We start from the raw sequence: 20,345 nt of genomic DNA, 5'->3' as shown, positions 1-20,345 counted from the left end.
AATAACTCCCCTTGAATTCAACAGGATTAATTTCTGCTTAAATATACATAATATTGGACTGAATGGCTGAACTCCTGTGCATGTTCAGGTGGACTCAGGAACTCTGAGCCAGTGTTCATGAAAGGTTATTGTTTGTGGATAGATTTTGTTGCCAGTGCACAGGCCTTTCCATTCACTGACACCTCCTATAACATATGCATATCTGTCCATTTTCCTACCAAAAAGAGAGACAAGACGAGAGCAGAAAGTAGTTACCTTATGGAAAGAAAAAACTAGCCACTTCTTAAATAAACTGCAGAAAGGCACTCGCACACTTTATTCTAGTATGCTACAAAAAGTCATTGTTAACCTTTATTTGGTTCTTTAATACCAAGCATACCTTAAAGTAACAGAGTTATTGTTCTTTGATTCTTCAGAATTTCCTTTACAATTTGCTGACCTTAAAAAAAAATTAAAACCAAACTCACACATTTTTGACATGTTACGATGGGACAGAATAGAAAAGCGTTCACATTTTAAGAGGTTAGAAACATACTTCTACTCATGTTGAATGAAATACGTTCTCTCTCTGCGTGTGTGTGTGTGTGTATGCATACATACATATATACAAATATTTGCACACACACACGTGCACACACAAATGGCAAAGCTTTTTTTCTGTTAACAACACTGGAATACCGTGAGAGACAGGCTACTAAGACGCAGGAACAAATACTAGAGAGGTAATAAAACTGGAAGTCTCATTGAACAAGCTCTGCTGTTTGTGATCTTGACCTAAGGATCACAGCACTGTTTTGACTTTGTCGATAAATTGCAATTTTTAGCAGTGTTGGAGGCTGCTAGGAGAGATGATGAGTCCTGATGGGATTGGGTTTCTCAGAGTTTTGGAGTAATCCGGAAGCAATATCTTTGGGGAGTGCTGGATTTTGCTGAGGAAGCTGACTAAGACATGTGTTACTGTGGAAAAGAGGACAGAACAAAGGACAACAGAACAAAGGGAATATTGGCACATTAATCGACAAATCACATTACAGGATTGAGTCTGAGGAATAAGCAGGAACTGAGGGAGTACAAGAACATGAGGGATTTTGCAGGGATAGAATAGACAGGAAAAACAGGTAGACGAAGAGCCCAAGAGTGAGAGCCTAATACAAAGCGAGAGAAGAGGGACTATTCTTGATGTTGTCAACAAGCTATAGGTCATCTCTGCACTAAATGCTGTTAAGAGGGCTAAGGAGATTTCTGGCTGAAGATTTGCTAGATCCGGTAGGCTGAGATATAGCTGACTAAGTAGTAACTTATTGTTTTCTCTTGTGGCTTATTTGATCTACAATGAGGCAATCGTTTAGCACTTCTTGTATCTATCTGAGGGGACCCCAACTTTTCTGAGCCTCTGGGCACCTTTGGTATTCTGACACAGGTGATGGATGCAGTTATAAAATGTATACTGCAAGACGCAGATATTGTAGGGAGGTGGCAGTTGTTGCTGCCAAAACAACATTTTTTAAATGATCTGTACAGCCAATCAGCTTTCCATTGGCAAATCAAAAAGCTCAATGTGCAAAAGCCTCACCTTGCCCAACCAACTTTCTAAAAACACTTGATGGGCGCAAAGAAAGATGTTGGTAAGTGTCAAGCCTCTCATGGGCACCACAGTGAGGAACCCTGATCTATCTTCTGGACATTTTACAGGAGGTGGCAAGATGGACACTTACTGGAGTACTCTAAAGAATGGTTACCATATCCCAAAAACTCAAGCATTCCCTTTTCAAATTAGCACATCAGAATGGTTGATCTTACTCTATCTCACTCTATCTAATTTTTGCTGGTCTAGGACTATATTAAATAAATTGGGTTGGACTCAATCTAATCATTGTTCAAATATAAGTTCTTGTCCATCTTTCTCCACATTAGGTGGAAGAGTTTAGGCATTTGGGGCTATTTTCTTGTCCTATGGGCACTTCCAGCATGTTTGTTTTAGTTCCTTCTTGCTTTCCACTTCTGGTACACAACAAGGGGCCTGGGTATGGAGGATTCTGTCAATGTGCAAGGGATGACAGATGAACATCTTCTAATCCTAAAAAAACCTATGTTAGCAAAGTTTGGACTTTGTTGAGATTTTTTGAAAAGTCATAAGGTGGAAATATTAAGACGCTCATTAGACAATAAGACCCATTGAATTGACTGATTTGGAGAGAACGTGCTTAGGATCGTTCTGCATAATGCAAAAATGTAGGGGTGTTATTTATTACATACTAACATTGCTGCAGCATCAGAATTCTGGAGTACAACAGAACTCTTGGGAGAAATAATCAGGGCAATACCACAGAAGTCAATCTTCTTTCAAACAAGCAGGAATATAATATGAACATTAGGACCCAGTTCAAAAGCTTACAAAAGCTCTTAATTAATTTGAAGGTAGAAATATGTTTATTTATTTAATTTCTATACTGCCCTCCCAGCGAGCAAGCTCATGGCGGTGTTATAAGAAATAGTGCCAAGTTTTCCTATAATTATCTGAAATGTCAAATTCAATTTACTTATCTCATATTCTGACATCATTAGAATGAGAATCCCCCCACCTCTGCCCCACACAACTGGCTACAGTTGGTGGGGAAACACTTACTGGACTATAGTTGTTCTTCACTTCATAGGAAGGGAGGGACTTCATACAGAACTCCCATGTTTCAAGTAAAGTTATATTTGGCCCTTAATCTCTATTATCTTGATTAACTAAAACATCTAGATAACTGTGGCTATCTAGATCTGTGGGTAGGGTGAGTCAAGGCTCATTGAAAGAGCCTTTGTTTTGCATGCAGAAAGTCCCAAATTCAATCCCTGGCATTTCCAGTTAAAAGGAGCAGGTAGTGGGTGATGTGAAAGACTTCAGCCTGATATCCTGGAAAGCTACTGCTGGTCTGAGTAGACAGTACTGATCTTGATGTATTGATGTTCTGATTCAGTATAAGATGGCTATATGGGTTCAGGTGTGGTTGCAAATATCATTCCTGCTTAACTGCATGTCAGGTTAGAACTCAACAGGTTAGTTGAGTCAGGTTAGAACTCAACTCTTTTTCTTCTTAGGATGTCTTCCAAGCTATTCAAGGTGAATAAGATTATTATATAGTTTTAATGACTTTACCTGAAGTCTTTGCGAGAAGATATTTTGTTCCTGTAGCCTTAGAAGTAAATAGAATTACCCAGTTCAATTGTGGGTGGGTGGAATCTGTGACTAACTTTTTGACATCTGTGACTACCTTGGGCAAACACTCAACATAAATCTCTGAAATACTACTGTTTCAGGGGCTACATGAGCACATGTGGGTGGGTGGGTGGGAACTAGTTTATTTAAAATTCACATACACACACATACCCTTGACTATACATTGTCATGTCCATAAGCATTTTAAAAACAAATTAAGTGTTTCTGAGATTGGTTCTTCAATATGAATGGATTTTGTACAGATTTATTCCAATAATGTCAAAATGGAAAACCCAGTTTGCTTGAATGTCTGAAAAGCCTTTGCTATTACAGTGGTACTTATCAGGTGTTCAGTTTAGAGCGGGACAAAATGAATACCATCGTCCTTTCATGCCTTTTGTGGGAAACAGGTACTAGTTTTGTTCAGGCATAAAATTACAAAGTGTTGCGTGGTAAATAAGATGCACTGGGCAGAAGGGGGGAAGGAAAGATTTGTAGTGTAGTTGTAATCTGCTCATGAAACCACATCTTCGAAATGCAGCAAAGGAACATAAAGGTGGAGCTTTAAAGTATGAGGCTGCTAATTCTGTATCAGTGAGCATGACTGACAGCCAGTTGCTGAACTGCAAAATCTGTTTCCTCCCAAACGATTTCTGCCTCCTCATACATATTCCTCTAATTCAAGCCAATTTCCATATTTGGCTTGAAATCTTCAGAAAAGCAGATGTTGCAGTCAAGGCATTGTCATTGTAGGTACGTCTACCTTTTGCCTCACAACAGAACATAGCTGCCTACAGTGAGCCGTGTATTTGTTCCCTCTCTTGTGCTACTTGGAGTAATCACTGTGGATCTCTTAAACCTAAATTGGAAGTAAACTCATGGAACAGGCAGGATGCAAGAGTACTTCACAGCATCTGTATGTTATTGTATTTCGGATGCCACGGCAGAATCTATGCTGTCCTTAAACAGTGGTCCTCAAATGGTAATCCCTTAAAAGTGGTGGCTCCTGAACATTTCATGTTGTGTTGGCTTTATAAAATATTAAATGAAGCACATAGTGACAGCTCTTTACATTTACTAACCAGGGCTGCCTCTAACAGGAGGCAGAGAAGGGTGGCAAATCTGGTGACTTCAAGAAGGGAGATTTTGAATATGATTAATGGGTGACTTGTCCATTTAATTTATCTTCTTTACCACAGGAAGGAACATTCAGTTTTTTGGCCTCAGGCCCTAAACACTCATTACGATTCCCTCATTTGTATCTACATCTTTCCTTCCCCCCTCAGAGTGGCTGGAAAGGCAGAAGGTAAACAGATGTATGCTTCTCAGAACCTAGAGCTACCTGGAGCAAACCACTGAAGGGCATGGGATAGACAAGGTATTTTTACACTGTGGTCAAAATGGCGAAATGCCAACGACCCACAATGGCATGATATTAAATCACACTATTGCTCCCCTTCACAATTCAAAGTCTTCCTGACATGTCTTCCCCTTCACACATGCTGCGCAAACAGCAAACGGGAGAGCAATGCTCCTCACCTGTCAATCAATGGGGCCAACAAATCGGTGGTTTGTTGGTTTCGCCCCCGCTTTTTAAATTTGAGACTTACACATAGCAATGAGTATTCAGTTCTATGAAAATGCACTGCTATGTTATTTAAAGCCCCCCCCAAAAAACAGCTGGCAAGTGGAGGGCACAGTGAGGGACGCAGATCCCCCCCCCGTCATTTAAAATGGCTGAAAGGCTCCCGGCAAGCTCCCAGACACTCCCACAATCGATCCATACAAATTAACTGGAGGTGGTCCACACAGTCCCATCAACCCATCATCCCCGCCCTGTCTCCTTTGCTGAGCAGGAAATGGAGGAGGGAGGGCGGAAGTGAGGGCAGGACATTGTAGAGATGACTATTGCACATATGTTCCTTCTGCTGGTTGTCTGCTGGTGGATTGTGGTGAATCCACTGTTTGGGATTGGAGGATGTAGCAAGCTGGCTGCTGCCCAGACACTGGATGTAGGCAACATCATGTGGAGGGGCCAAAATATGCCGCCTATATTCGGCAAACATTTCGCTACATTTATCGCATGCGGAAATGCCTTCATCCTTCCCTGGATTCCTCCTCCTTAATTAGAGTTTCAGTGCAATACAGCTTCCAGCCAAAGGCTGGTAAACCTCAGGTGTTTTTTGGGGTGGGTGTCACACTGTATGATTTCTGGTCACATAATGGGAAGTTAAATCATGGTGTTAGTGGGGGAACTGCTACAGCATCCTGCACATCACTTGTGGTTATGTGACCAAAAGTGACATCCTGGTATTGGTGCAAGAGTACTCCCCCACCCTCAATTTCTCCTGCTGCTGCACTGGGCACCAGTGGGGAACTGGAAGCAGGGGGTGAGAGGTCTCTTCATATAGTGGGTGACCTGGTTCTCCTAGTGCAATCTTAAGCATTTATACTCAGAAATAAATCCTATTAAACTCTATGGGATTTACTCCCTAGTAAATGTATTTAGGACTGTAGTGTTCTTTAAGTATACTTTGGGAGCCACCGTCTAACAGCATTTACACTTCCACAGAATGAGAATTCAAGCCAGCCACTTCAATGTGCATTTGCTACAGACAACTTCAGCAGACGCAACAAAAACTGAGAAGCACCGAGTATCTAACTAATTGTACCAGGAAGGACTGTCAAGGCACAGGGATGATGGGGTGAAATCACACTGTTTTACCTGTAGCGTGAGGCAGGAAGATACTGTTAGTAAATATTCTGAGTTTGTAAATCATCTCAGGAATTTTCTGACTTAATGCTTCTTGACCATGAATTTTTTTTAAAGCATTCCGCTTTTCAGTCAATTAATAAAAAGAGTTTACAAACCTTGCTGATGCATGGATATTAATATGTTTCTCTAGTGACAACTACACCCTCTTTGAAAGTTATCGCTCTTGTGACTTTTCATGCATGCCTTTTGAACGTTGCATTCAGCTGCAGTTTCTAATGATCTGGTGGATAAAATCCGTTATGAATCTCCCTTGATAACCGCTTGCACATGTGGCTGATCTGTGTTTAGAAAGCAGCTCTTGGCAATCAGGCATTTTTACACTTGTCAACAGTCTTCTTCATCACTGGCTTCCCAAGCTTCTTCCGGTTTAATGTTGATGTACAAAAGCTGTCACTCGGTTTTGTTTTGTGCTCATTCTAGTGAGGATTGGCTTAGCAGAACTACAAAATGCAGAGAGAAAAAGAGAGAGAGAGAGAGAGAGAGAGAGAGAGAGAGGCCAGTTAAGCACAGGCAAACATCAATAAAAAGGTGTTACTGTCTTTCCATTCATTGTGACAACCATCCGCCATAAGAGGAGCAAAGGATTAAATTTATGGGACTATATTCCACTATATTCTCCTACTATGAGAACTCTTTTCCTTTGTTACTGTTTGGGCTACATCACATACCAGGAGAATGCTCAGATCTTCTCAGTATATGCAATGGCTATTTTGTGAATCTGGAAAATATTTATATGCCATTTTTCTACCCAAAGGAAACTTAGTGGCTTAAACTATTCTTCCCATCTCTATTTTTCATCAGCACTGTAGATAGGGCTGCCAGCTCTGGGCTAGGAAATATCTGGAGATTTTGGGGGTCAGCCTGGATAGGGCAGGTAAGATGGGGAAGGAATTCAATGGGGTATAATAAATATAACCTGATAAATATTTAAGAAATTAAAAAATATTTAAACATTAATTAACTCCCACCCATTCAAGAATCTCTTCCAGGGCCATCAAGAAACCCCAGGGTTTCACAAAACCCTGGTTGAGAGACTGGCTTAGACCCCAATAAAATACTAGGCATTTTATAAAGATGAAAAATAGATACTCCTTAACCATAGACATACTGAAATATTATATAAGGAAATATATATAAAGATTAGATCTGGAAATGCAAGTTGTTTCAGTAGAGACAAAAGGAATACTTTTTCTTACAGTGTACGATCAATATAAAGAGTTTGCTGCCACAAGAGGTGATGATAGCCATCAATTTAGATGACTTGCAAACAGGATTATAGAAAGTCATGGTGGATAAGTCCATCAGTGGCTATTCACCAGAAAGGCATTTGCATATGTAAGTATTTTAGGTCTCACCAGCCCATATGTCTTCTTGTGATGAATGACCATATCTTTTACCCTCACTTCCCTCCCCCCCATAAGTGTAAAGATTTCATTAAGTGAATAATATCCATTTCACTCTCCTTATCATTGGAGCCCTTCTATCATGTAGTGACAAGAGGCAGAAATTTGTCATTTTAATATTATTAAAGAGACTTTTGACAGAAAAATGACACTATGCTTGACTTTATCATAAAGCCATTGGTTCCCCCATCAAGATACTGGTAAACCTGATTCTTTGACTAGTGCATAAAAAAGGAGACCCACATTTGACAGGAAATTACTACCCAATTAATTCTCTGTCCATCTCTGGTAAGCTTTATGCAAGGCATATATTAGACAAGCTCTCCTTTTGGATGCATCTCCAATTTTTGGGGGGAAGGGTTATGCGCAGGTAAGAGCCTGGAGCACAGTGCCTGTGAAGGAGAGTGTAGCCATGCACTGCAAAGAGAGCCTGTTCTATCACAGGAAGGTTAAGCAAGCACTATTATTTTCATGTATAATAATCCTGCTTCCTTTCTTTGACAATAGTTTTGTTTATAATTTATGGAGGTTTAGAGCCTCCATTTTTTGAGACTAGTCACTGAGACATGTTTATATTTTTAGCTTACCCTTCTGCCAGGAGCTCAAGGCAGCACATATTTCCTCTTTTCTTTTTATCAACTTTTAACCTAGGCTGTAAAAAAGTTTAGACTGTGAGACTCTGTGTGGCTCAAGGTTGTTCAATAAGATTTGTGGTTGAGGTGACAAAAAGACACAATTTTTAAAAATTGTGTTTTTAAAGGACACATCTACTCTCCTTTAAAAGAGCAACAACTGAGCATATAGCCCATATAGTTTCAAATTGTCCCACCAAGCACAGGTTGAAAGGTTAAAGCCTTTCTTCCTACTTTGCATAACTCTGAAGGAAACTGAACCTGGATTCTGGAGATTTTTGGTGGAAAGATCACTTGGGTGGGCAGGTAGTTGTGAGTTCCTGCACTGACCAGGAGGTTGGAGGTCCCTTCCAACTCTATAATTCTGTGATACTGCATGAGCCTGCTACTTGTATTACATGGACAGAATAACATGTAAGATTTTTGTCTCATCTGTTTGAGTCCTCACCGGGGATTTCAATCCAGATTTTCCTTAAATCCAACAAACTTATGCCATGCTAGTAGAAAGCCCTCTAATGTGTAAAAATCCATTGTTAAACCCCTACAATCTGTACAGTTGGAGAAAGACTAGCAAGAATATCTAGAAAATGCATGCCTCTGTCCTAGATACACAGTCTCAGAATTTATTTTATTTTATTTTTTAACTTGGCATTTCAGACCACATACGCCCTTGAAGATTAAGACAGGAAACTTGAACTGGATCCGTAATTCAACTGGTAACCAATGCAACTGTTGGAGGACAGGTTGAATATAGGTACTCTACAGTGTCCTAGTAAGGACCCATGCAGCTGCATTTTGCACAAGTTACAGTTTCTGGGTCAAGGCCAGAGGTAGACCTGTGTAGACCAAATTACAGTTATCCAGCCTAGAGGTGACTGTTGCATGGACCATTGTGGCTAGGTCCTCTGGGGTCAGATAGGGCACTAGTACCTTCGTCTGATGAAGATGGTAAAACATCTGACGAGTTACCTTTGTGATCTGAGCTTCCATTGAAAGGGAGGCATCAAAGATCGCCCCCCAAATTCCTGATGGAGTACAAAATTGTTAATTGCATCTTTTCTAGGTGGGGGAGGTGTACTTTCCCTTCTGGCCCTTTCCTCCCTAGCCATAGGACCTCTGTCTTTTGGGGGTTTAGTTTTAGGTGGCTCTGCTGGAGCCATTTTACTACCGTCTCCACACCAGGCCAATGTATCTGAGGGAGTATTTAGTAGGTTGCCAATCAGCAGATAGAACTGAGTGTCATCCAAATATTGGTGACATCCAAGCCTGAATCCCTGGACCAGCTGTTCTAGAGGGTGAATAAAGATGTAAAATAACATTGGGGAGAAAACCGTGCCCTGATGTACTCCACATAGTAGTTTGCAGTAGTGCAACTGTTCCTCCCCAATGGCTACCCTCTGTCCTCAGCCTTGAAGGAAGGAGACCAGCCATTGTAATCATCCTTAAACCACCCTGTGAAAGTATTGTGGTGGCAAATAAAAGCCCCCTCAATCTATATGGAGAATTCACCTAGAGTAGGGTGCTACTTCAATACCCCTAAATGCCCTCTGTATTTTACCAAATTAATCAATGAAGATGGGAATAAGTCGCGAGCAGAGTCGCCTGAAACTCAACCCCTCCAAGATGGAGGTCCTGCAGTTGGGCTGTAGGGGAGCAGACCAGGAAGCGCATTTACCCTCTCTGGCCAGGACGCAACTTAAGATAATGTCTCAGGCCAGAAATTTGGGGGTGACCATGGATGCCTCACTAACACTCGAGGCACAGGTCAAGCTGGCCAGGCATTTTCCCATCTGTGCCAGACTCTGCTACTAGCGCCCTATCTGTCCCCCAAACACTTGGCCACAGTAATCCATGTGACTGTCATCTCCAGATTAGATTTCTGTAACTTGCACTACACTGGCCTGCCTTTGGGCTTGATCCGGAAACTGCAACTGGTCCAAAATGCGGCTGCTAGTCCTCACAGCTTCACCTTGGAGGGTCCATATCCAGCCAGTGCTGAGGCAGCTGCACTGGTTACCGGTTATTTTCCGGATCAGGTTCAAGGTTTTGGTTTTGCCCTTCAAGGCCATCCGTGATCTGGGCCCAGTGTATATGAGGGGCCGCCTATCACCCTATACCCCCCGCAGGGCCTTACGCTCTGTGAGGGCTAACCTATTGGTCATTCCCAGCCCCAAGGAAGCTTGCCTGGCCTCGACCAGGGCCAGGGCCTTTTCGCCCTGGTGGAATGAGCTCCCGGAGAGCTGCAGGCCCTGCGGGAACTTTCAACGTTCCACAGGGCCTGCAAGACGGAGCTCTTCTGCCAGGCTTTTGCTTGAGGCCGGGCAGCAAGGGAGATCCGCCCCCCCTCACAAATGTGGCGGTTGCATGTGCCATCAGCCCCCCCTTTTTTCCCTTCCTTTTAGTGGAGTTATGGAAATTGGATTAGTTTCATGAACCTGGCCACCATTCTTGTCTTACCTTGTTGTGATTGGTGTTCTGTGTTTTATTGTTCTGTTACTGTTTTTAGGGGATTGATTTTATGTGACCCACCTCGAGCCTCCGGGGGGAGGCGGGATATAAATTAAACAACAACAACAATAATAAATTTAAATGTAATGTCCAAATTGCAGTGAGACAAATCTGTCCTCTGTCGGACTCTCCCCATGCCATCCTCAACATCAGAGGAAGCCTCTGTGAGGATTCTTTGCATCCCGAGATGTCCAGGAGAAGACCTGCTGCCCTTTTTGCCAACTCCCATTCACAAACCATCAATACAGGCAGATCAGGAGCCCTCTGACTTGTCTGTTCCTTCTCCAGTATCCTGCAGGACCCTAGGAGTCTGGGCCAGGCAAAGAAATGTGGCGCAGAGTGTTAAGGCATCAGAAATGTTGTCTGAAAGCTCTGCCCGTGAGGCTGGGAGTTCAATCCCAGCAGCCCGCTCAAGGTTGACTCAGCCTTCCATCCTTCCGAGGTCGGTAAAATGAGTACCCAGCTTGCTGGGGGGTAAATGGTAATGACTGGGGAAGATACTGGCAAACCACCCCGTATTGAGTCTGCCATGAAAATGCTAGAGGGCATCACCCCAAGGGTCAGACATGACCCCGTGCTTGCATAGGGGATACCTTTACCTTTTATGTACTTGGTAGCAGTAGCCAAAATAGGCGAAGATACTGGGTTGTGGCTTTTTAATTTTTCTTTCTTAAAAAAAGGAGGGTAGAAGAATAAGGGGGGATTTAAAATCCAGCAACCAAAGAAGATACATTTGTTTTAAAAAAGAGATATAAAGACAAGACAAAAATATAACCGTGGTGGAGAATCTACACCAGCCTTTCTCAACTTTTTTCCCATTGAGAAACCCCTGAAACATTCTTCAGGCTTCAAGAACCCCCAGAAGTGATGTGATCATGCAGAATATGGTTGGGAAGCATAGCTGTGTACATACCCACCTGGGGCCCCTCCCCTTCCCACCCCCTCCAGGCCAGTCTTTGGTCATTTGGGCAGGGGAATCTTGGCTTCTTATCTTTAGTGGTCGAAATCATTAGAGCATTGGGATACCAAGTTTATCAAACCTGATTTGACTTGCAAACCTTGTCAACAATTTGATTAGAGATTCCAGGAGCAAAGGAGATTTTGATACAATTAAAGCCACAGAACCATATTTAGATAGCAGATGTTGCAACTGTAAGTTTTGCCATTCTACAGAAGGTGACACATCATATATAGACCAAAATTTGGGTTTAGATTAAAGCCACAAGACCCAAATAACACCATAGGAGTGTGATTAACAAGGTTTATTAAAAGAAATGTGCAAAAATATACAAATATAGATGAAACAGTATAAAGTAGGGAAGAAAATAATTAGGCTAAATAACTATACTAGAATACTTATTCAAGCTTTAGTCCTCTGACCCTGATGTTGCCTGATTGGACTGAAGATACAGGGGTCCAGATAGAACTCCAAGCCCATAATCCAAGAAGTAGGTGTTCCGGCTGCATGAGGTGGATGCTTTAGGATGCTTAGGGCTGATCCTGCGTTGAGCGGGGGGTTGGACTAGATGTCCTGTATGGCCCCTTCCAACTCTATGATTCTATGATTCTAGGTCCAACCTACAATCAAAAGGAGGGCAAGAAGCATTGTTGTTGTTGTTAGGTGCGAAGTCGTGTCCAACCCATCGCGACCCCATGGACAATGATCCTCCAGGCCTTCCTTTCCTCTACCATTTCTCGGAGTCCATTTAAGTTTGCAGCAAGAAGCATGGCAGGCTCAAAGGGATCAAATTGAAAGGAATGCTTTACACCAGATTGCCTGCAGCTGGCATGACCCTGCAGCTGGCCTGACCAGTTGGGATCCTGCTAACACACATGATCTGGTATCACTGCAGCTGATAGGGCTGCCACATCCAGGTAGGGAAATTCCTGGAGATTTGGGAGTGAAACCTGGGTAGGACGAGGAACTCAGTAGGATACAATGCCAATGCAGGATACAATGAGCCTCCGGGGAGGGAGGTATATAAGTATGATAAATAAATAGATAGATGATAGATAGATAGATAGATAGATAGATAGATAGATAAATATAATTAAACCTGCAATTTCTCCAGCGATATTGATCTCAGTAATCTGGAGCTGAGGTCTAATTCCAGGGGATTCCCAGGTCCTGCCTGGAGGCTGGCATTCCTAACTCACACCAAGCATTTCTTGTGCTAATGAAATGGAATGTGAGTGCAAATTTCCCTCTGAATCTCTGGCCTTGAAGGTTCTAGGCCTGTGATGTCATTTGTATCTGTGCTTGCTTCCACCTCATTCCTTCTCTCTCTAGAAATTGCAAGCCACTGTGACATTAATTGCCCAGATAACTTGACTAGGACCAGAAGTCTGAACCAGAATTGAAAAAGCCAAGAAACAGCTAAACAAGGCCAGTTTCTTGACACCCTGCAGCAAGGACTCCAGATTTCGAAGTTCCTGCAGGAAAGGTGCAGATTGGCTTAATCTTTCTGAGACTGCTGCTAGCTGGCCAGGTTCAGAATGGAACACCCTCCACTGGCAAGAATCTGGTATTGGGGGGAAGGGCAAGGAATCTTATACTCGGCTCTCTCCCCTAAGGGTCTACTGAGCATACGAAGCCTCTCACTGCCATAACCCTCCTCTTCTATATCTGACTTCTACAAAAGTCACTGCAAAAATCACAAAGCTGACTATCTGCAGATTCATCTCATGGGCCTCTGTGCCAACATGTGGTATTAAAGGACTCTTAAGACTCAGTTCTGAAACCTGTTGATCCAACCAAAAGGAGCATCAGGAAGGGAATCCAAGAAATACAGGAATGCTGTAAAGTTCCTCAAAGCAGGGTGTCCTAACCAAAAACAGACAAGACTTCAAACGGAATAGGTCAACTTCCAGACATCACCATCTAACCGGGAGGTGAGCCTGACAGGAAGGACTTTCAGAGTGCTTTAAAGGGAATGGAACAGAGCAGCTGAGCGGCTGGGCAATTTGGGCAATGTGGCCTTCCCAAACCCTGCATTCATTAATGGTGATTCATGTGACAGTTAAAAAAGAAAGAAAGAAAAAGAAAATGAGATGGGATTTTAGGTATCTCCTATGCAAAAGAACCTTCAAAGATGGCAACGTACAAGGCCAGAACAGTACTGGGAACATCTGTGGCGGTCCATGACTTATTTATGCTCTATGTGACAGTAACTATGAGCCTCCAACATTTATGAAAGCTCCTCTTTCATCTATATCATTCTGGAATGTATAAACTTTGCAAAGAACTTATAATGCTTTCAGTGCACTGCAGCCCTTGAAATGGAATTTCAAAGCTGTCTGTGTTCAATAAAACATAGTGAATGCTTTGAATAGAAAATGGGCAATAAAGCATTTGATAAAAGGCCCCCCCATACATTTGGATTAAAATACCGTTATGCTTGCCCATCAAACCAGACAATTCTCAGAAGAATGACCTTATAAAACAGCTTTAGCCATGACAACACTAACCTGCCTTGTGAAAGCTCGCCTCCCTTTATTTTTCTGGCGTTATTAGCCCAGTGTCCCAATGACCACTCCACATGGCCACTGAATAGAAGCACTCTCTCTATCACTGGTTTCTGGGATACAGAATGTGGAAGAATATCATCTACAACCCCCTCTCCCCCCAGTTATGAGTTTCCAGGAATATTTGGGAGGCCAGAACAACTATGCAGAAGAAGACAGAGTTTTGGCTCAGTCCAGCAAAACAATAACTATGTTATGACTCATTCAAGTGGGTAGCCGTGTTGGTCTGAGTGGCACCTTTAAGACCAACAAAAATTTATTCAAGGCTTGAGCTTTTGAGTACAAGCACTCTTCTTTAGACTATGAACTGACTCACCAAGGAGAAGCTCAATCAGTGCTATGTATTCTTGACACCATTACAAGATCTGCCAAATGGTTGAGGTGCTTGTAAAAGTCAATGAAGTCAGTGCACGATTATATGGTTGTGTTAAATTTCCAGGACTCTCTCTAGCAATTGTTAAGGAGCTTTTAAGGACTTTATTTTGGGAGACTGATAAGAATACTGGCTTGCTTTGTCGACATTTGCTGGCATGTGCTCATGGGAATTGTAGTCCATGGGCATCTGGAGTGCCACAGTTTGACTACCCCTGCTCTAAATGCTTCACTTGGAAGGTATTCAATGGAATCGAGGTGTTTTGCATTTTCTGCAAAGAATATGACAGTGACTTTTCTTATTAGATTACATTCTCTATAAAACTGTGCTTCATTGGGCTATCTTTCACTTCCCAGTGAAGGCTGCAAAATGACAGTTAATAGGACTGTTATGGCATCATCTGAAGGACAGTCGTGGCTCATGAAAGAGGCTATGAACTTCTTATATCCATAGAGAATAATGCTTCTTTCAAAATCCAGATATAATTTAGGTAGGGATGGTGGCAACTACCATTGCTTTGGGATGCTGAGAAAAAAATATTTAAATCTGGAGTATTTGAACAGATAGTGCAAAGACATTACATTAAATAAAAACTATGTGACAATGTTTCCCTAGCCAATGTACATTGTCTCCATTTTCATTTTAAGGAAATATTCTTTCCCCTCAGCACCTTAATATTTGTCCTATGAAAGGAACAAGTACCTTTCACTGAGTACCAATTCCTATGGCTGGAAGACAGAGGCTGCATACTAGGTATGCATGATTTGGTTTGGATCGTCCTAAAAGTACCTGAATCAATGTTGATTCAGACACATTTTGAACTATTCCAGTTTGAATTGACCTTCTCCTGTAGTTGAACTCCACAAATCTACATTGGCTGGATTGCCAAACCACAATTCAGGTGTGATTCGGCCTTGTGACGCATGACCTGTCTGCCGTGTTTGACATGATAGAACATGAGTTGTTGGCCCAACGCCTCACCGGAGCCAGGATTCAGGAGGGGGGGGAGCTCTCCAGTGGCTGTGCTCCTTTCTCTGGAACTGGACACAGAGGGCGGCAGAAGGGGAGGAATTATCGCATCATGTCCCTACTGACTTCCTTGTGTGGTCCCACAGGTGGTGGTACTCTGCTCCACATTATTTAACAACTTTATACAACCTCTGGCTTAGCTGGTCTGTAGTTATGGGCCTGGTTGTCACCAATATGCGAATGACACCCAGCTCTATCTCCTCATGGATGGCCATCTGGACACCCCCCCCCCAATACATTTGCCAGCTATTTGGAAGCTGTTGCTGGATGGTTAGAGTAGAGTTGCCTGAAATTTAACCCCTCCAAGAAAGAGGTCCTGTGGCTGAGCAGAAAAGGGAAAGGACCGGAAGCATATTTACCCACCTTGGCCAGAGTGAAACTTAACATCTTGGCCTCAGCAAGGAACACAGCATTTTATCATCTTTACTAAGCAGGGCTACTAGTGCCCTACCTGCCCCTGTACTATTTGGCCACAGTGATCCATACAACGGTCACCTCCAGATTGGATTTCTGTAACTCACTCTATGCAAGCCTGCCCTTGTTTTTGACCCAGAATCTCTAGCTGGTGCATAATGCAGCTGCTAGGATCCTCACTGGAACACCATGGAGGGCTAACATGCAGCTGGTGCTGAGGCAGCTGCATTGGTTGTCAGTTCTGGCCCGGATCAGGTTCAAGGTTTTGTTACTAACCTTTAAGGCGATTCACAGCTTGGGCCCTACCTATCTGAGGGACAGCTCAGGGCTCTTCACTCTGTGAGAGTTAGTCTGCTGTAGGTCCCTAGCCCCAAGGAGGCTTAGCTGGCTTCAACCTGGGCCAGGGCCTTTTTGGTCCTGACCCTGACCTGGTGGAATGAGCCCCCAGAAGACCTGAGGGCCCTGCTGGAGCTTTCACAGTTCTGCAGGGCCTGCAAGATTGAACTCTTCTGCCAGGTCTTTGGGTGAGGCCAGGGTTTAAGATTAGCTGGGCCTCTCCATGGGATTAGGTCCCCACACTTATACTTGTGCATACCATCTGGGGTGGCTGTGGGAGGGGGATGAGAGAATTGTTTTACATCAATCTTGCTATTGCTGTTAAGGGGGTATGGTTATTAAGTGGTTATATAGGGTTTTATTGCTTTACCTTGTAACCCGCCATGAGTCTTTATTTGAGAAGTGGTGGGATATAAATCCAATTATAAACAAAATAAATAAATGAGAACACCAGGCAGTTTAAAGGAACTAAAATTTTCTTTTTACATATATTCTCGGGGGGGGGGGGGAGAGATTCTCTGTTCTTATCTTGCCATTGGAAACAATGGAGGTTGGATGGGGCACCCTCTTTGGGTGCCTTTAGAATTGGACCTCCTGGTGCAATCATTTTGAAACTTGGGGATTATTTTTAGGAGAGGCTCCCACAGCTAGTGCAAATTTGGTGCCTCTATCTCAACCCCCCTTTCCTCCCAGACCATGACACAGACAGAAAGGGAAAATTTCCCATTGACTTTAATGGTGCCGAATCACTTCAGATTCGGCCATTTGATTTGGGCCAAATCCAAAACAGTCCAATTTTTTTGTTTGTTTGCACACGCCTACTGATAAAAGTCTGATAAAGAGTTCTGAGGGAGTTCCCAAGCCTTCATACTTCTCTCTGAAATGTGGGTGCATCCTGACAAAAAATATCTGACATTGCACCAGGGAATCAATGAGTACATCAATGTTATAACATTCATGATAACAATAACATTGTAAACTCACCTCAAGTTTGCATAGAGACATACTTAATGGTAGACTAGAGTCCCAGTATTAGGCAGAAGGTAAAAGGACTAGGGGAAAAGGCAGGGTATATGTAAAGAAAATAAGTATCACCCCATGCACCTCATGTAGTGGGAAAGAGCTTACTGAAGCTTCCATGGCACTACATTTGCTCCATCTTCAAGGGGTCACCAGGATCCTGTTTTTTAAATTAATGTATTGAATAGAAAGCGGGGAGGCCTGTTATGGGGGAAAGTTAGGGGGGAAGAGAAGGTTGGGGTGTTGGTTAAGAGGAACTGACTCCAATCTGGAGAACTAGGTTGGATCCCACACTCCTCCACATACAGCCAGCTGAGGGACCTTGGGTCAGTCCCAGTTCTCAGAACTCTTTCTGCCCCATCTACCTCACAGGGTATCTGTTGTGGGGAGAGGAGGGAAAAGGTGTTTATAAACTGCTTTGGGATGCCTTTGGGTAGTGAAAAGCAGAATATTAAAAAAAACAGCTCTTCTTCTTTCCTCCTCCTAGTGATCAGCAAGGAAAATATTTTCAAGTTTTTGCTTCTCAGCTAATACTGCCTTCCATTTTCCTAACAGCAGGGCCCATATTGGCATGTCTTTGCTAAAAATAAATATCTTTCATATGCAGTTCATTATATAGCACGTTAGAGTAAAGACTTAATTCACAGTCCCCAGCCAAAAGGAGATTGTTTTAAAAGGCAAATTGTTTCATGCAAATAGGCCCTCAGCTGGAGTATGGTTTGTAAAATGTTATCAAGGCAGTCTGTAAACCAAGAGAGCACAGAGCTATCCAGTGCCTGTTTCACTCCTTTGCAGACTCCTCTTTCGCCATCCACACTTAACAACTACTTTGCTTCTGACATGGATTCTTGGGTTCTTGCCCTTTCTAGGGTTGCCAGCTCTGGGTAAGGAATACCTGGGGATTTGGGGCGTGTATTTTGGAGAAGTCTGGGTCTGGGACCTCACAAGGGTAGACTTCATTCTCCAAAATCAGTTCTAATTCCAGGAGATATTCAAGCAACACTACCTTTCATTCACTAAGGCCTGTTAAGCCCTCCTCTTGCCTCAATCAAACACAGCCTGAGTGCTCCAGATAACACACCCAACACTCAGCAGCCTCCTGTGAATCCAAGTTGTAAGGATACATCCAGAGCAGTTGTTATTCAGAAAAGATTTATGTATGAAGCTGGTTTTCTACTCTCACTGGCAGCAGTTTTTCAAACAGAGAAAAGACTTTCCTAGTTCCTAGTGTAGCAGGTACCAAGCACTGAAGCATGTCAAATGTATGCGTTACCATTGAACTTTGCCCTCTCAATCACTGATGTGAGCTTGGCCTCAACCAGGGCCAGGGCCCTCTCAGCCCTGGCCCCAACATGGTAGAATGAGCTGCGGGCCCTACAGGAACTGTCACAGTTCCAAAACGAAGCTCTTCTGCCAGGTGTTCAGTTGAGGCCAATGAGCTGACAGAACATCAGCAGCAGCACCCTCCCCCGTAATTCTCTCCTATCCTACACCATGAAGGGAGCTGCTCAATCGGTAACCTGACAACTACAGGCAGTTGAAACATTTTAATGGTTTTAATGATTACTGCTGTAAACCGCACCAAGGTGGCTGTGCTGAGATGGGTGGACATACATACATACATACATACATACATACATACATACATACATACATACAGACAGACAGACAGACAGACAGACAGACAGACAGACAGACAGACAGACAGACAGACAGAAGGAGTTTTCTCTCGTGCAAGATGCTTTTTGGCACCTCTTGCTCCAGGACAAGGCTCTTTTCAACAGAGGGAAGCACCTCCCTGAGCAGAACACATCTGCGGGGCCATGAGTTGGAGGGGAGTCACAAGGGGAAGGCTCAGTAGCGGAGAATCTACCTGGCATGTTGAAGGTCCACCATTCTTCCCCTGGCATCTCCTGTTCAAGGGATACAGGAGTAGGTGATGCAGAAAGTTCTCTACCTAAGCTCCTTCCAATCAGTGTGGACAGTATTCACTTTCATGGATCAATGATCTGATTCTGAATAAGGCAGTTCAATGCACTTGCATGCATTCACAAACATTAACACCCTCAGTTTGAGCACTGGCAAGTGCTGCAACATAGTTCTTGAATACATAAGCACACACACACATGCATGCATACAGTGAACTAACACCATGTTTGGAAAAGTTTGCAAATGTATTTATGTCTTAAGGATTACAGATGGTGGAGTTATCTGAATAGAGGACAGTACCTTTAAGGGCCCCCTCCTAATGAGGAAGCCAGGTCCAAAATCTAAAGGCATTGACCCTCAGACAGCTTGAAAAGAGTGAAGTTCTTTTGTAACTAGCTGATAATAAATTCTCTTGTGTCAACCTAGATGGTCACCCTTTTTCCTAGAGAGAGGAATAGAAATCACTTGGATTGAAAGGTAGTTCTGAAACCAAATCCTGTACTATCACTGGGTTACTCCAGCAACTGACATATGCATTAGCCGGTGGTTCAGTACAGTGGTTTTCAAGGCATACATCATTTTAAGCACTGCCTTTTGAGAAGACCTGTTGATGATGTGCACTATGTCAAGGGCAAAGGCACTGTGCCTCCTGCCTTCCTATGTCTGCACACCGAGAACAGCACTAGAGCACTGAGGTGAGTTCACTCAGCGGATGAGAGGATTCCTCCACAGCAGAGTCTTGGCTTCTTCCTCACTGCAGTTTACCTTCTGGAGCTCAGCATGTGCTCCTTAGCCCTGGTATTGACACTGGATAGGGGTGTTCCTCTGGCTTCTCTCCTTCTGCCTATGTAACTGTGACGCCTGCATCTCAGGGGCCCCCATGCCTGGAGGTATAACATGGACTCATGCTCTGAGACGACTGAAGATCACAGGCTTAATAGGATGTAATAACTCTCTATGTAGGCTTCTATGGTTGCCAGCCAACAGGTGCAGGTCATTTTCCTGGTTTTTTAGCAGGGAGAAAGTAGTAAGGCTTACCTAGGGCATTTTTAAAAAGGTTTCTCATGAACATATAGAGCTGCGTTCAGTTAGGCCTTTCTTCCTTAGCAAATGCAGTTCACATTGCTTTTGCAACATTTCTCTGACCATCTACTTTCCTGACTTGAGGGAAGCATCTTGAAGCAGTACCCTGAAGCAT

At 43.2% G+C, this 20,345-nt stretch overlaps 1 protein-coding gene across 6 annotated transcripts in view; it reads right to left on the bottom strand.

Annotated features, from left to right (window-relative positions):
* Window positions 1–314: 314 nt before the first annotated feature.
* Window positions 315–20,345, bottom strand: part of LHFPL3 (LHFPL tetraspan subfamily member 3) — a 184,170-nt gene continuing 164,139 nt past the window's right edge. For 4 of the 6 annotated variants that reach the window (XR_013231100.1, XM_077338151.1, XM_077338152.1 and 1 more), the window contains one exon: window positions 315–6,418. Coding sequence is in view for 1 of the 6 variants with exons in the window: in XM_077338149.1 (XP_077194264.1) it covers window positions 6,390–6,418 (29 nt within the window). In the remaining 5 variants the exon portion in view is untranslated. Of the gene's footprint in view, window positions 6,419–11,172; window positions 11,191–20,345 lie in introns of those variants that run through there. The other 2 variants (XR_013231099.1, XM_077338153.1) reach the window with 2 other exon arrangements.

The sequence above is a fragment of the Paroedura picta genome, chromosome 5 (assembly GCF_049243985.1).
Source record: "Paroedura picta isolate Pp20150507F chromosome 5, Ppicta_v3.0, whole genome shotgun sequence".
NCBI classification, from domain to species: domain Eukaryota; kingdom Metazoa; phylum Chordata; class Lepidosauria; order Squamata; family Gekkonidae; genus Paroedura; species Paroedura picta.
Note: the sequence above shows the minus strand (reverse complement) of the source record. Positions and strands in the feature narration are given on the sequence as shown.